General features: G+C 43.8%; 2 protein-coding genes across 4 annotated transcripts in view; one reads left to right on the top strand and one right to left on the bottom strand.

The window, feature by feature from the left end:
• The window catches only part of GALNT12 (polypeptide N-acetylgalactosaminyltransferase 12), a 45,656-nt gene extending 43,851 nt beyond the window's left edge, over nt 1–1,805 (bottom strand). The window contains exon 1 of the mRNA XM_079301096.1: nt 1,292–1,805. Coding sequence (XP_079157222.1) covers nt 1,292–1,671 — 380 coding nt within the window. The 5' untranslated portion in view covers nt 1,672–1,805. The remainder of the gene's footprint in view (nt 1–1,291) is intronic.
• Nucleotides 1,806–9,508: 7,703 nt separating this feature from the next.
• Nucleotides 9,509–16,242, top strand: part of ANKS6 (ankyrin repeat and sterile alpha motif domain containing 6) — a 38,775-nt gene continuing 32,041 nt past the window's right edge. For all 3 annotated transcript variants that reach the window (XM_079300640.1, XM_079300641.1, XM_079300642.1), the window contains exons 1-3: nt 9,509–9,950; nt 12,470–12,969; nt 15,227–15,271. In XM_079300640.1, the coding sequence (XP_079156766.1) occupies nt 9,589–9,950; nt 12,470–12,969; nt 15,227–15,271 (907 nt within the window). In that variant the 5' untranslated portion in view covers nt 9,509–9,588. The remainder of the gene's footprint in view (nt 9,951–12,469; nt 12,970–15,226; nt 15,272–16,242) is intronic.

Here is a 16,242-nt window from a genome sequence, read left to right as displayed (position 1 = left end):
ATTGAAATGATTTAATTCTTCCCATGGAAATGAAACTAAAATGGTCCTTTTTTTGACCTATGATCTACAGACTACTTATAAGAGGGAAATAATAACTAAGCAAAACGAGCCTAGTGTCAGACTTACTTATGATGAAAAGGCCTTGCTTTTGCACTGCAACTTTTTGAAAGTCATCATAAGATTCATGCTTTAGATTCAGCCCTTACAATCAGAGTTGGTGAAACACTGGGCAGGACACACCGGCGTGAAGTGAATGCACGGGAGATCCAGAGCCCTGCTTTTTCCACAGCTTTTTGCTACCATATCGTACAAACCTGTTGCAACGAAACAAACCAGCTGAAGCCAAGCTGTGAGGTTGCTTTGTGCTTGAAGTGAGGGCTGTGAGGAGTCAGTAGCAGCCGTGGCTCCATGCCATCCCCTGTGCTGGCTAGCACATCCCTTAACGGGCTAGCCCTTCCTCTCACCAGCCGGCAGCTCACTCACAGCAGAGCCCAAGACGGTGCCACACCGAGTATCGAGTAAGGGCACAGCAGTCAGACCTGTTGTGCCACGCTGGCTTTACAGCTGCCTGTAAATTAGAGCCACCTCATCTAACACTATCTAACCCTTCCTTTACAATTGCCTATGCCCTTATCTGCCACCGGTGTCATAACTGTAAGTGCAACTTGTGCCAGCAACTATGCGTCCCGAATCAAGCACAGACCCATTTCAGAATACCACTACACGTCTCTGTGTGCGCCACTTCTAGCTCAGTCCTGGTAAAACTGCTGATAAAACTCCTTTAAACTGTGTGTCTTAAGGCATTTGAATACAATGCACAGCTGAAATCTGGGAAGCGTAACATTTTTAAAGCTGGGAGTGACTGAAACAGTATGCTGCTGCCCATGGTGACTTACCCAGGGGACAGCAGCAGGAGAAACGCGGCAGGGCAGCGCAGCTGAAGGACTGAAAACACACTACCAGGGCTACGTGGGAAAACAACCTGCACACGAACCGCCAACACGCAACTTTGTGCAGCCTTGCATAGGTGCGGCAGCCTGGCAAAGTCACCAATCGACTTAACTTCGGGAGCGAACGCTGTGATCGCGGAGCGCTTGTGATGGGAAAGTTTCCAAAAGCATCCAGGCTCCTGAGCGAGAGATACTCGAGAGAGACACGACTATCCGCGCTGCCGCTGCCAGCAGACACCCCGCGGTTCCCGGTTCCCGGTTCCCGGAGCGGCTCTGTGAGCCACAGCGGCGGCAGGCACGGCTCCTGTGCCCCGGCCCCACCTGCCCCCTGCGCTACTCACAGCGGGTGCCAGCGCTCGGGCAGCCGGCGGTGCAGCGAGATGCGGTCGCTCAGGTAGATGTTGATCTGGTGCCGGCGGATGCTCTCCTCCTGGCGGCGCTTCTCGGCCGGGCTCAGCTCCAGCCGCACCGCCCGGCCCAGCTCCCCCAGCGCCCCCGGGTCCAGGGCCGGCTTGGCGTACACCGGCCGCCGCAGCAGCTCCGAGTCGGGGCTGGGCGGCTGCGGCGGGGCGCGGCGGGCGGCGTGGCGGGGCGGCGGGCCGTGCCGCCACACGAGGAAGCCGAGGGCGGCCAGCAGCCCCAGGGCGAGCAGCGCGCCCTCGCCCCGGCAGCCCCGGCCCCTCTTGCCCCAGCACATCCCGCGGCCGAGGCGGCCGGCCATGCCGAGCGGGCGGCGGCCGTCTCACGGACACGGGCGCGCCTCCGCCCCGGCAGACTCGGCGAAGTTCTCACGGACCTGCCCACGCCGCGACACCCGCCCGCCGCAGCGCTGCCCCGCCAGGAAGCCCGCACGGCTCCTCCGCTGCCGGCTCCTCCCTCCTCCCCGCCCCGCCGCCGGCCAGCCCGGAGGGCGCGGCGCGGAAGAGCCGGGCACGGGCGCTGCTGCGGGCGAGGAGCGGGACCCCCGGCCAGGGAACCCGCCCCGCTTGTCCCCCGGGAGCCCTACCCCTGCCGCCCGCCAGCCGCCTCCCCGGGAACGATGCCCCTCGGTTTCCCGCTGGTCGGAAGGCTGCTTGGCGCCCCAGCTTTCCAGCACCCCAGGGAAGGCACACGGCTCCAGCCTGCTCCGCGTCTCCCTGAGGACACAAACGGTGGAACCGGAACTGGTCCTGACCCATCCCAGGGCAGGGACGGAGTGGGATGTGGGAAGGAGGGAGGAAGTCATGTTCCCTTTGCTGTCACCCTTCAAGGGTAAGGTGGTCTGGTCGTCCTGAAACTTGAGGGACCTTCATAAGCTGCACGGCAGATACTCCGTTTCCCCAGCAAGGGAAAGCTCTGCCGGCACAGAGCTGCCAGGGCCATAGAGAGCTGCTTTGACCATTGGGAGTTATTGGGATAGACCCAAGGCTTGTTATCTACGGACAGAAATGTTCAGAGCTGCAGGACATTAAGGGATGTTATTTCCCACAGAGGGGGTTGAAGGAAACGAATTGACAGGAATTCGGGCTTCATCCATTCTTTTGCCTCTAGAATAGCACGTGCTTCAGAAGTAGAGCAGAACACTAGCTAAGAAGCTATAGGCATTACTGACAAACTTTTTTTTTTGCTGCAGAAAGGAGTGTTCTTGGTCAAAAAAAGAAGCTAACCAATGTGGCCTCACTGAGAGAAATCCAGACCAGTGAAAATCCTAAATTTATTATACATATAATGGGCTGTGTATTCTATGGCTTGACAGGAACATGGGGAAAAAAACCAACATTATCACTAGTTGGAACTTTCAGATTTGCTTCATACTCAACAACATATCCATACTGTTTGTTTTACTGCAGCCCCTAACAGTATCTGCCTAAACTAGTGATCGGGAGGTTGTCAGATTACCTGACAGATCCTGATTTTGTGTTTGAAACACTTTAATATAAATGTAACATAGCTGGATACAGTTTCTCTCTCAGGAGCTGGAACTCGCTACTTTTAAGTATTTTTGAGGTGTCATTTGCTCCACCTATTTTCCTGCTGTTGGAGGCCTGTCAAGATCAACCCAGCAGAGGAGTTTGGTCATGTTCAGAGAGAGAACTTCAGCCCAGTATGCAGCACTGGGTGGTGCTCTACAGCACTAGTGAGCAGTGAAACTAACACTAAGGAAGGGAAAAAGTTTCATCACCATCAGGGTCAGAGCATACAGCTATGAGCTCTTTGTTATTTTACATTATAATAAGTATTGCATGTGACAAATGCAGACTCAACTACTATGGAGGCCATGCTCTGACAGAAGGGTTCTGAAAACCAATGACTGATTCTGATTCCGTCAAGATAGCATAAATCAAGTAATTTAGGTAGATTTGCAACAAATGTGTGCATAGACAACTTATTTCTTATTCAGCAATACAGCTAGCTATCAGGTAATTATATAGGCATAAAATCTAGTTTCAATATACTTTGTAGACAACTACTAAATATCAGCATGTTGGACATGAGAATTTACATTGCATATAGAGGAAGCCATGTCTAGCGAACTTTGGGTCTGAAGAGGCAGGTGGCAGCATTTATTGTATACCCAGCATTTGCTTTGTATCGTTGCTTGCCATCTTTCTGAATAAGAAGGATTCTGCCGTAGAGGTTCTTATATATTACAAGAATTTGCATTTTATTTAAGTATTTTAAGTATTAGAGCAATATGGAAGAAGTACAAGAATGTGATCACATGACTAAAACAAGTTCTGAAACTAAAAAATGGGAAACAGAACCAAATATGACAGAACTGCTCTCAGCAAGTAAAAATGCTCTTACAGTAAAGTAGTGGGTGATCACCATTGCAGTGGGAATTGAAAGTATTGCTAGTAAACAGTAGTTCCCTGGGGATGATGTCCAAACACATAAAGCAGATCAAGAGAAAGTACCATAATGAGGTTAATGCAAAAATCATAAAGAATCAATTATTTGCATTCACAAAGAAGTTTGTATAAGATGTAAAGAATATGAAGGCACAAACATGTTTTCTCAAGCTCTTTCAAATATTTTTGGGATGTAAATGTGATGGGAAGACTGAACGTTCTGAGCTGAAAGAGTTAATATGTAAAGAATTCTCTCTGAACATACAAGTAAGCTCTGGGGTAAAAAAAAAAAAAAAAAAAAAAAATCTACAATTAATAAGTCAAATGAACAAGTTTACTGCTAGCCATAAAACTTGTAGCAGAATTTTCATGGTAGAATTCCTTTTAAGAAGTTCTCTTGTTTCTTTCAGTTTGAGTAACAATGGAAGTTAAAATAATTTGTTATGATTTTTCAGTGTTTAATGACTTATTTCAGTTGCTTCAGGAGTTTCAACTAAAGATAAGTAGAGCAACCAAACAAGTAATATAAAAATTCCAATTAATTATCTAGAAACATCTATTGTGCCCTTAGTTGTCCAAATTAAAACAGAAGATCAGTAGAATAATCAAAACCTTTGGAAAGTTTTGTTTTAAAAACGGATTTTTTTTTTTTTTGTTCTGCTCAAAAAGTATCCAAAATATTAACTTAACCTTTCAAAAAACACTAAGAGAAAAATACTAACTACAGCAATATGGATTTGCCCATACGAATTCACATTATGGTGAAAGTAAAAGCTGAAATTAAGGATGTATCTGTTGCTCTCTGAAATATGTTTGAAATGCAGGTGTATTTAATTCACCTAATATACATGAGCTTTTTGAAGGAATAGGTTTACATATAGAGAACACCTAAAGAGGTAAGATAAGATGAACTATTTGACACTTGTATCGTTATTAAAAGGTATTCTTATTTTTAGTGATAACATACATATTATAGAAATAAACAGAGCTACTAAATTTGGCAAAAGATTTAAAATTTGCATAATCCAAACTTTCCTTTGTGTGTGTGTGTGTGTAAAAAACAAAAATCTAAAAATGGAAATAGAGTGGGAAGACTTATTTTCAATAAGTTAAACAGGCTACTAAATTCACACTTCCAGAGTAAAAATAAAGTATCAAATAATGTATTTCCTAATAAAGTTCCTAGTTTTAGAAAAAGCCAATGCTTACATATTCTGGAAAAAAAAATCAGAAGAATATGATAGAAAACATGAAGTACAAATACTTTGGACATAGACAGGAAATATGCTAAAGGAGGGGAGGAATCATCCTAATTATAAAGCATACCCACTAGAGATAGCATTGAACAGGCTATAGGCTCATTGCTCACCATTGTTTTAACTGTGCATAAAATCACACTGCCCTGCAACACCCACCCAGTTCTCACCTTGGCTGCTCTTTCTCTCCTTTGTTAGCAGAAATATTTTTAAAATATTATTATTCAGTCTATTGTACTACCAGTGCCAGTGATTTTTTTAATAAATGTGTTTGCATTGGAAGTATCTATTCGAGACAGCTGCACAGCACATGCAAAACACAAAATGAGCCACACCCTGCTTCCCCAGTGCCAAAGGGTCCCTGGTGCTTCTGCAGGAACCCTGTTTTACAGGGTAGGCTTTGGGTCAAAAGGGAAACTGGGTGTATAGTGCAGAGGCAGAGAGATTGTGGAATTGAGATGAGAGGAAGAACTCTGTAAATAAATTGATTAAAAACACAGACTTAATGACTGAGATAGAAACTGTCAGCTATTTCAGGGATCTTCTATCAGGCTGATAAATAGTGTGAAATTCTCCTAGTGACAGGTCAGTAAAATGAGGCAGCATTCAGTGGATTACTTGCACAAGACCTCAGGTGTACCACCTTGCAGATCTTTGTAGAACATGCATGTGCACATGCACATGTGCATGTATGCACACATATAATATACACACACAAAATACCTTGCTCAAAAGGTCACATTCAAGCCAGGACAGCTTAAATATAGACATGTTTGACATTTCTGTAGGTATGTACCACTTGCATATATTTTTTCTCTTTAGTTAAGTAGCAAGCATGAACTGCAGACAGTGGAAGAGAAAACCTGCATAAAGGAAACCTAGGCCAGGAAGCTTAGCTGTCAGAAAGTATTGGAACAAATTGGAGTTCTGATCACAAAGTATGTTATGATGTGACATGTTAATGATAGTATGGTATGCTGTGTTGGGAACCTGACTGATTTTTCACACAGTCTCATGCAGACACAATGATTTAAAATACTGAGTTGCAAATACTTTTTGAAAGTTTGTTGAAATGTATTCTGAAACATGTAAATGAAGTAAATTCCTCATAAAGGTGTATAGCAGCTGGCTGTAGTACACAAAGCAAAGACCATGATTAAAATTCTCAACCAAGAAGTCAAGCAGATATTATGTTGTGAAATTAATCTTTGTCACCCTACACTATAGCTACCCAATACTATTTGGTTTTTAGAAATTTTTTCAAGGTTGTTTCTCTTTCTGTGCCTGAAAGGACCACAGTTAACATACATAAGTTCAGTGATACTGGGGAAGCATTTTCTTTCCTGTGATGGTATTTCTAATATATGTCTTCCTTTCCATAAGGCAGAGATAAGAGTCTTCATGCAAGATATGCTAAAAATTTCAGTTTTCTTTTTCTCAGAAGTATGACTTCTTGTGATTCACATCAGCAAGATTTTACAGTAGAAAATAAATCTTTTACCTCTTAAACTGCCATCATACTTGGAGATTTGAGATGCTACCATTCTCAGACTTTGATAACGCAGATTATGAGTGAGTCACCTTTTTCTGGTACTATGGATTTCTTTGAAACAGATTGCTTGATTTCTTGCATTTTTACATTTCTGAGAGGTTTTGATTATGATGGCAATTTTACAATTTTCCATATTATGTGATCCTGCATTATATACAAGGCAGAGATTTGCTCATGTGTCATGGTATATGTCCAAATACATTGCATCCTATTACTACTGTAAGAGCAACAGAATTTTTTGTCATTTTACCTGGCCAATGTGTAGTTCTACATCATTGCACATTTGCCATATTATACTCACTTTACCAGTTTCACAGGCACACATGCTCTAATGGTTTCCTAGGCTTTGTTTACCAAATGATAACTTCTGAGTCTTGAAAAGCAACTACTCCAAGTCATTTATCTCTTTTATTTCACATTATGTGATGAGTAGCATCAATAAACATTCTATCTTCTTGCTGGTGTTTTGAGGTCATTAGCAGTGAAGACCTATGTTAGAAAAGTTTCACAGATGTTGACTTCATATGCATACTCCTGCCTTATGTGTTCTGCACTTTTTGGTGGGCCTGTTGTGTTCCTTGCACCTTTTTCATCTTCTTTATTTGAAAGGAATTTCTTCATTCATTAAGGTTTCTTTTGTCATTTAAAATTATTTAAACCTTGGAGTAATCTAACATTGACCTATACAAATTAGCACAGGACTGATGTGAATGAATTTCTTGAAAAAGCAATGCATTTTTCACTGACAGGACAAAGAAGCAGTTTGAACAAATCTTCTGAACAACTAACACAACCTACACTTGAGAATCTTGGTTTTATTTTGTCACATCTTATCTTCCAACCTAAGTTTTCTCCCTTATCATGAACTGTTTGAAAGACTTATGTTGTTCTTTCATTAGTGAAGAAATGAAGTCCTGTATTTTGCAAAGAGCTTGGTACTGCATCATGCAGGACAATACTGCATAGCAGTCTATTAATTTCAGAAGAAATTTGATTATTTTACCTTGCCTTGATTGTCAGTCAGTGACAGAGATCTCTGAGTGATCATACCAGTATAAATGCCTAAGATGCCAGCTGAAGATGGTAATGACCATCAGATGACAGCAGCAGAATTCAGGACAAATAATTTTTCCCTCTCCTTTTTAAACCCCATCAAATATTTCCTATGTCTTATAAACTTCTTAAAATAAGTGTTGCATCTTTTGCTGATAGAGTCCTAATTACATTCATGATATCTTTGCCTGTAATTTCAAACCATTAGTAGAAATTGATCACATCAATCATCAGCTACACAACATAAATTTGTAGGATCAACATATTCAGTGAGCTTATCTCAAAGATAAACTGGAGTGATCCTGCCAGTAATTTGACTATATCTGAGCATGCACTTTGATATGGTAAGTATGACCCAGTTTTCTTCAATCATGAATAATGTATTGCATTAATCACTTGCCATTCCCTTCTTCCAGGCTCTGAAATTTTACAAAGAATGAATTGCACCATCCAGCTTTATTGACAATGGCAAGCTCCTCATACTGTTTTAATGTAAGGATGGCTATAGGCTGTTTTGGCTGGACCAAAATTCTCCCTAGCCATGCATCTTCACTCTGATGATGGCTACTGTAAGCTTCTCTGTGCTTAAGGAAATTATTTAGCATAAATGTAGGTGACACATATTTAAATATTCTGCATGAGTTGACACATGCTATTTGTAATGAAAGAAGCATCCCTGAATACCTGCCCTATCCAGGAATTTTTTCTATTATTTCTGGAATGATAAATATGCATCTTTCTTCTTTTTTTTTATTTTCTTTTTATTTTTTTTTTTATTATTATTTTTGGTGCTATGAACGGTACTTTCCCAAAGGAAAAGTGCCCATAACTTAGCCAAGAGTCTTGTTTGCTGTAGATTTTGTCCAAGTGTAATTTGTTTGGCCCTTTGCCATGATGGTCTGGCAATCTGGATTTGCTAGAGTGTCAGAGCCAAAAAGCTCTATAACTTGGAAGATAAGGATGCTACTGCCTAAAAACAGGGGATTGCTACATTTCAGTGGCATTTGGTAGATTTTTTATACTCCTTTTAAGTTTTCCTAGTCTTCTCATCCCCAAACCCTCCACCCCATAACAATGCCCTGTCCTGCCATTGAAGTCACTGATTTTCATAGAAAATTACCTGTCTGAATTTACAGGGACACAACATTATATCCTTGAATGACTAAGTTCAAGATTTTTCTTTTCTTTTTCGCCTTGCTTTAGATGTTGTAAAGTTTAACCTAGAAAAGATTTCAGGATTTCCTGAGGGGGACTGAAACTGAAAGACACACAAGGAATTCACATTTTATGCGGTAAGATTTTAAACTGAAAGACTAATCAGCGCTGTCAGGAGATGGGAAATGGGCTTTTGTAGGGGAAAAGACTGAACTTTGAATCTTGTATCTCATTGAAGGGAGAGACCGCTTGGGACCTAAAAGAGATACAAAGTAGGATGGTGCAAGTAAAGGCTGAAGTATCATGTAAACTGAGTGGGGCTGACAGAGGGACCGCGCCAGGCTGTAGGAAGTCACGTTGAGAAGCAAGAAAAGGGGATTGTTGTGTCAGGAGAGAAGGAATAAGCCATAGCGAAGGCCTGCTGCCGTGACCCCGGGCAGAAGGACACGCAATGCGGACACATTTAATTGTGTGGCACTCAGTAACAGCGCGGAAAACGGCTGTGAGCCCGGAGGGCTGAAAGCCCAGCGGAGGGGACACGGGACACCGGGCGAGGCGAGGGGCACGGCTGGGGCTGCCAGCGGGGCAGGAGAGGCGCCGAGACCCCCGGGCCAAGCCGGGACAACCCCCGCCGGCTCCGAGGAGCGCGGCCCGGCCGGCTCCCCCTCCTCGCCGTGCGAGAGCCGCCCTGGGCCGGCCTCCTCTGCCGGCCGAGTCCCCTCCTCCCCGCTGCCTTCCCGGCGGCGGCGGCGGCGGGCGGCCGAGCCGCTCGGGGCCCGGCAGCGCTGCCCATGGGGGAGTGCGGGGTGCCCCCCCAGGTCCAGCTCTTCCTCCGCGCCTGCGAGCAGGGCGACTGCGAGACCGCCCGACGCCTCTTGGGGCTGCCCGGCAGTGGCGGCGGCCCCGCCGACCCGGCGGCCCCTTCCTCGTCGGCGTGCGGCCCCGAGGAGGCGGCGGCGGAGCCCCGCGGCGAAGCGCCGTCCCCGCCGAGCCCCGCCGTGCCCGTGGACTGCACGGACGAGGCCGGCAACACGGGGCTGCAGTTCGCCGCGGCGGGAGGCCACGAGCAGCTGGTGCGGTTCCTGCTGCGCAAGGGCGCCTCGGTGCAGAGCAGGAACCACTACGGATGGAGCCCCCTGATGCAAGCGGCCAGGTGCGGGGGACAGGGAGGGATCAGCGCCGAGCGGGGCTCTCGGGCTGCCAGCCCGCCTCGCCGCGGAGCGTCGGCCTAGTCGGCGGCAGCCCCGGGGCGGGGAAGGGAGGGAGGGAGGGAGGGCCGCCGAGCTCTGCCTTCCCCGCCCCCGCGCTGCCGCGGGCGCTCGGCTCTGTCGCCCTGCCCGGCGCGGTGCCCGGGCCGGGGGAGGGCGCCCGGGAGCGGCGGGGAGCGGCGGGCCAGGCAGCGTGCGGGGCAGGGCGGGCGCCATATTGGAGGCCGCGGGCGGTCTGGGCGGTGGAGGCCGGAGCTGCCCCGGGGCTTCGGGCTGGGCACCTGTTCCCGTCCCTGGCGAGGGTCAGGAGGGGCTGCCAGCCACGGCTGGCTGAGGGTTGTCCTGCGGCATTATAAAGTTTTCGTGTTAAGGATATGGTGTTTGAAGTATGCTGTTTCTTGGTTAAGCCAGCGCAAAACTGGCGATAATGTGAACACAAACCATTGCTCTCTTCTGTGACAATAGGTATATGCACGTAGCCTTACTTAACTTTCAGTGGTTTATTCATTTATTTATTTATTTTTGGTATATGTGTGTCTTACTTGTTGCAAACTACGTCTGACGTAAAGCATACTGCAGCGAACAGAAACAGTTAATTTCACTTGCCGTGCCCATGTTTGCCATGTTTGCTGGAGGACGGGGACAGTCATTGCTGGGGGGTTTTAATGACAGAACGGTTGTTTCTGCATCGGCGGTGCTGTCCTTTGTGTAGCCCTCTGCTGGGCCATGGGAGCTTACCGGGTTGCTAATGCTGGTGTTGGTGCTCCTCTTTTTCCCAACAAGCACATCTCGGGCTCACAGACATGTTTGGCAGGGTTGGAGGGCATTGCTATCCTATAATAACAGAATCAAGAGAATAAAAGGTTTTTTTTTTTCTGGTGGTTTTTTTTGTGTGGGGTTTTTTTTTTTTTTTTTTTTTTTTTTAATTTCATAACATAAAAATACTTGGATTCTTGGAAAAAGAAATCTGTTTCAAAGTTAACATTTCTCCTTTCAATTAATGGCCGTAGAAAGTTCCCAAAGAATGAGTCACACAGCTGGTTTTCCAGTAAGAACAAGGAAGACAAGGTTCAACAATTTGGTTATTTTATGAAGGTTTAAAAAAAAGGGAAAAAGTTTCAGAAACAGTTTTAGATTTTTTTTTTCCTTAATGAAAACCATGCGCTCATTCCCTAAAACAATAAAATCAGATGACTATAACCCTCTCACTGATTTCAAGAAATTACTGGCTGAGATTTGAGAAGTACTGTATATATTGTTGAGAAACATAAAGTAGAAGAGCATGTTTCTCTTTTCTTTTTAATGGATAACCAGAAAGGAAACACGGTATTTGTACAAAGGTACAAACATTTTTCAGACTTATGTAGCTGTTTAATTTTCTGGTTCTGATTACCTCTGTTGCAATTGGACAGGAGGTAGGATGTATGCATAAAATTAACTGTGAGCCTGTGTATTTCTGCTCACGAGGTAACAAATAAACTTACTCTTTGCATTCTAGCTGAGTGAGTTTGTGGTTGTTCTGGCCTGCTTGTGTCAACTTATGCGCTGGGTATCCCAAATTATCAGGAAGGACTATGTGGCTGGAAGGCAGCCCAAGCACCTTACTTTCTTAAAGTTAATTTTCTGGTTGCTCAGTTTTGGTGGTTGGTGTTGGGCTGAACTATGTCGACATTTCTCCCCTGCTGGTGTGTCTGACTGAGGGGCAGAATACTTTCCATTGATTGTTTTAGGGAAGGCCATTCACATGGCTAGTTGTCCCACTCTTCTGGTAAGCCATTTCTCTTAAAGATCATCTCTGGTCCCCTTATTGTTGAGGGAAGTTCAGCTAACTTTACAACAGTGGTGACCACTCGCTGTGTTCTTCCCTGAACTTCATGGGCATGTCTGTATTCACTGACTCTTCTTCCACTGTGGGAGTTCATTGATAGTTCACAACTGGAAAACAAGGGATAATTCAAAAGACTCTCCAGTTGATAAAATGGTCTTTTTTTTCCTTAGTTAGCACTGACTCTTTGCAGTTTTTTTTTTCCTAGTTGTTCATTAGTAATGAGGGTACTTAATAAAGATCCCTGGAAACAAACTGGCTTTGATCCATTAATGTGATACAGCTGTGAAAATAAGAAGATGAAAGTGACACTCTGCTTCATGGAAGTTGTGAGTGCCCTGCAGTAGAAAATGAGGCTGGCACTTTGCTGCTTTGAGCAGACCATCCTCTTCAATAAGTGCCTGCTTTATATGAGCATGGTCACTGCTACATGTGGAGTGGTTTAATTTACAGTCCTCAGCTGATGATTGCCCTCCTCCAGCAAGGTGCCCATTGTCACATTCAGAGATGTGTCTATGATCTCTCTCAGTGTGTGTACTAGTCAATAGGCAAATTTGGTAACAAAGATTTCTAGGTTCAGAATATGTTGGTTTTTGCAATCCAAGGCATTAATTCTCCTCTATATCTCTTTCTCCCAAGGTTTGGACATCTAAGTGTTGCCCACATCTTGCTGGAGAATGGTGCTGATCTCAATGCACAGAACAAGTTAGGAGCCAGTGTCCTCACAATGGCCTCCAGAGGTGGCCACGTCAGCATGGTGAAGTTGTTGCTGGAATCCGGAGCTTTTGTGGACAATTACGACCATTTTAGTACAAATGTACTTAACAGCAGCAGAGACGACCTTCCTGATATCACTCCACTGATGGCAGCTGCTCAGCATGGACATGAGGCAGTGGTGCATCTGTTGCTAGACTGGGGAGCTGATTGCAACTACACTCTAAAGACAATGGGCTGGAGCCCTTTAATGCTGGCAGCCGTTAGTGGAAAGGTGAGCTTGGCACAGCAGCTCATGGAGAAAGGTGCCAATCCTGATCACTTGAATGTACTACATAAAACACCTTTTGAAATCTCTGTTGGCTTCAAACACAAAGACATGAAGGACTATTTGGAGTCTCTCACAACGATCAGGCCTCAGGCAGGTATGGAATGTTATTTTTCTGTTTCACTTTCTTGCAGTCTGATTGTGTATTTAGAAATTGAGGAGCGTATTTTGTATGGACATGATGTTCTTTTGTAATTTGCAGCTGGATTTTGAAAATGTTGGAGTAGACACACCTACTTCAGCTGAGGTACGGGGTGCCCAACCTGAGCAGATTTTTTCTGTGTTAGCAGGATAAGATTCCTGTCTGTATGTGGCTGTTTTGGGGACACTTTTCAAGTTATTTATGCAAACCAGCACTGAGAAGTCCTTAACAAGAGGGTTTGGAAGAGCTGGATTTTCTGGCTTTGGACTGCTTGCTGTAAAACATAAGGATGGGGCTAGCTGAAGAGAGATAATTTCCCATTGCCATATGGACATGTCCAAAACTGTTGTCTACATTTGGTGTCACTCCTGCAGTTCAAGCTTCCCTGTACTTGAAGAAGTAAGAACAAAAATCAGACATTGTTTCTGCTTTAGAGAAGATGTTAACTCAGGTATTGACTTTCAGGCTAAGTTGGAGCTCTAGAGCTTTCATACAGCTGTGCTGTCAGGCAGAACTGATTCATTGTAGATGTTTGCTAATGACCAGTCTCTTGAGAAACATACATCTATTGGTTACAGTACACAGAATCAGAGATCCATGGGATTCAATAGTGTCCATGTGTTTGCATGTACAGGATGTACATGCAGGCAGAGGTGGCCTCATGAATCTTGAAAACCTTCTGTGGTTGTATGACAAAGTATTGAAGGACTCTGAGTGAGGAGACTGGACTTGCTTTAAAGCAGATTATTGTTTGTCTCCTGTGCTGAGCTAGAATTTCCATCAGCAGGAGGGTAGTAACTCATTTGGGCAGAGAGGGGAATAAAAACATTAGTCTTCCACACAAATTTCTGCATTGGTTTATGATCATTCCTCAGTCTCCTCCTAACACTGGAATCTTGAATATTCTGTGAAGAAGAAAGATCATTTCTGTCATATGAAAGACAGGAAAAAAGCAACTTTTCTTCTGATCCATTGCCATAGATAGGGCGAATTGCCTCCTAGGAGAAAGCTGCTCTCTTCCCACAGGTGTTCTCAGTAGCAAATTCAGAACTACCTGGAGTGGCTTGAGTGCTACCTGCCTTCTGTCCCTGTCCTTACTTAGGCTTACCCAGATGGCAGTCTCTCCTTCTGTCATCTTCTCATGTCCCTGCTCCCTGAAGCTGCCTCCCTTCTAGGGTTTTCACATGGCAAGTATGGAGCCTGGTCCTTTCCTAAACTATCTGTTTTACTGTGGTGAGCACATACACACAGTTCCTTCTATAAGAGCAGTTTCTGAGTCAGGAGAAAATGTAGGGCCCATCACTCTCTTTTCTGGTCTTAAAATAAGAGTTTCTTACTGCTTTTGTTCAGCACATTAATTTGACTCCCTTTGGAGTCAGAATCAATGGGCTCACAAAATCTCTCAGTGTTTCTCTTATGTTTAACATAAAATTTTGTTACCCAATTGATTCTGTAGTAATACCTTGTCTGTAATAATTTGGAAGATAGAGGACAGTATTTTCTGGCATCAGTAGAAAGTGAAAAATATGTCACTGTTTTTTCCTCATCTTATATAATGCCAGAAGTTTCAAAGCACTGTTAAGCCATGTAAAAAGAATGATTCTTCACTCAAAATATTAAAATTCGTAATAATTGCAATTCTTATTATGGGGATGGTTATCTGGGAGATGAAGAATATTAATTCACAAGTAGCAAGCTGTGTAGTTAAATTGACACTATTATTTTTGTGACCTTTACAAATTAACCTGGAAATACTCAAGAGGAAATAAAACTGGAGCAGCTTGTAAAACTCCTTTTGAGTCACCTTTCAAAATAATCCCTATTATTTGAGTGTTCACTGTTGTACAGGGGATTTTACCAGATCTCAGAACCATACCGTAGTTCTTTAGTGAATATTTTAGACTTCCAGGCAGGAAACAAAAGGGTTTCCAAATAGAATTTCCTGTTGGAGAATGGAAATTGAAAAGCCTGTGCTGGTGCCTTATTACAGTTTTTAGCTTTAGCACTGCACAGAGAACCATACAGGTGAGTCATTCTTCCCAAAGGTAATAAAGAAGTTGCCAATACTTTCTTTGTTCTTATTAAATGTATGCCTAAACATATGCTTTATTGTAAGTCATAAATTTTTAATAGTTTTTCTCCCCATAAAAAATCTAATAGAATTTTTTTTTTGTTTTTGGATTGCTAATAGAAATGTTTTTATTTCTTTCAGATGCAGAAAAGAGGCAACCTGATGTCTTTCATGCTTTAAAACTTGGTAAATACTGCCATTACTCTTCCACCCTGTCTAGTTTTTCTTACTTCAGAGTATGTCTGTTTGCTAGCATGGGAAACATGATTTTTCTGTTCCCATTCTTCATATGTGAGCTACCAAAACATCTTCCTGGGAAAGTTTAAAGTCTGTTAGATTTTTAGAGTGATCATGTGCCCTTCTTGTACCCCTGTGATTTTTGTGATTTACAGATGTTAGAGCTGGGTCAGAAGAAGTATCATAGCAGGGACTAAATGAATATTGGTCAGCAAACTGGGTTTTGGCTTTTTTACTTGGCTATGGGTGGCAGCCCTGGTAAAAAAGCAGCTTGTTAAGTTAAGGAGTCTCCAGGGTTCAAAGTAAATTCTGTGTCTCTGTAGGTTTCAGGGTTTTTGTTTAACAAAGTCTGTGCTCTGGTTCTGTGTAAAAAAGCCACCAGCTGTCTTTTACCAAACTGGAACATACGAAAAGCAGTTCTGTGCTTTCCTTTCGTTCTTGTTCCAAGAAATAAGCTGAGTGGCATTGGTGTGTGGGAGTTTCAGTGAGTGCATTCAAGTGGCTGCAAAGTTTGTCTGGGATTCTGACCGACTTTCTAAGGAAAATGTTCATGCCTGTTGAAAGCAACCTATGCCATGAGGCAGTTTACTATCTGAAGAGTTTTTTTAAAGGTAAACATTTTTTCATTTGCATGGCAGTTGATGATTTGGTTGTTCTTGCCCCTGTTCCCATGGTGGTAAACACAGTCACAGAGATTTGTTTTTTCTTTATCTTCTTCGCTGCTTTTGCCTGTTATAGGACATAAAAAAAATACAGGACGTAGGTGGGCTTAAACTCTGTTTAAGGTAATCCATACTACCTCATTTTTTTTTTTTAAGTAGTCCTACTTCAAGATTTAGAAAAAAAACCCCACAACCTTGTTCAAATATGTTCAGTAACATATTTCATACTGCTAGACAATAACTCATGTGGCTACCAGC

This window comes from Erithacus rubecula (assembly GCF_903797595.1).
Source record: "Erithacus rubecula genome assembly, chromosome: 3".
Taxonomy (NCBI): domain Eukaryota; kingdom Metazoa; phylum Chordata; class Aves; order Passeriformes; family Muscicapidae; genus Erithacus; species Erithacus rubecula.
The sequence above is the reverse complement of the archived record's forward strand: the minus strand, read 5'-3'. Positions and strand labels throughout refer to the sequence as shown.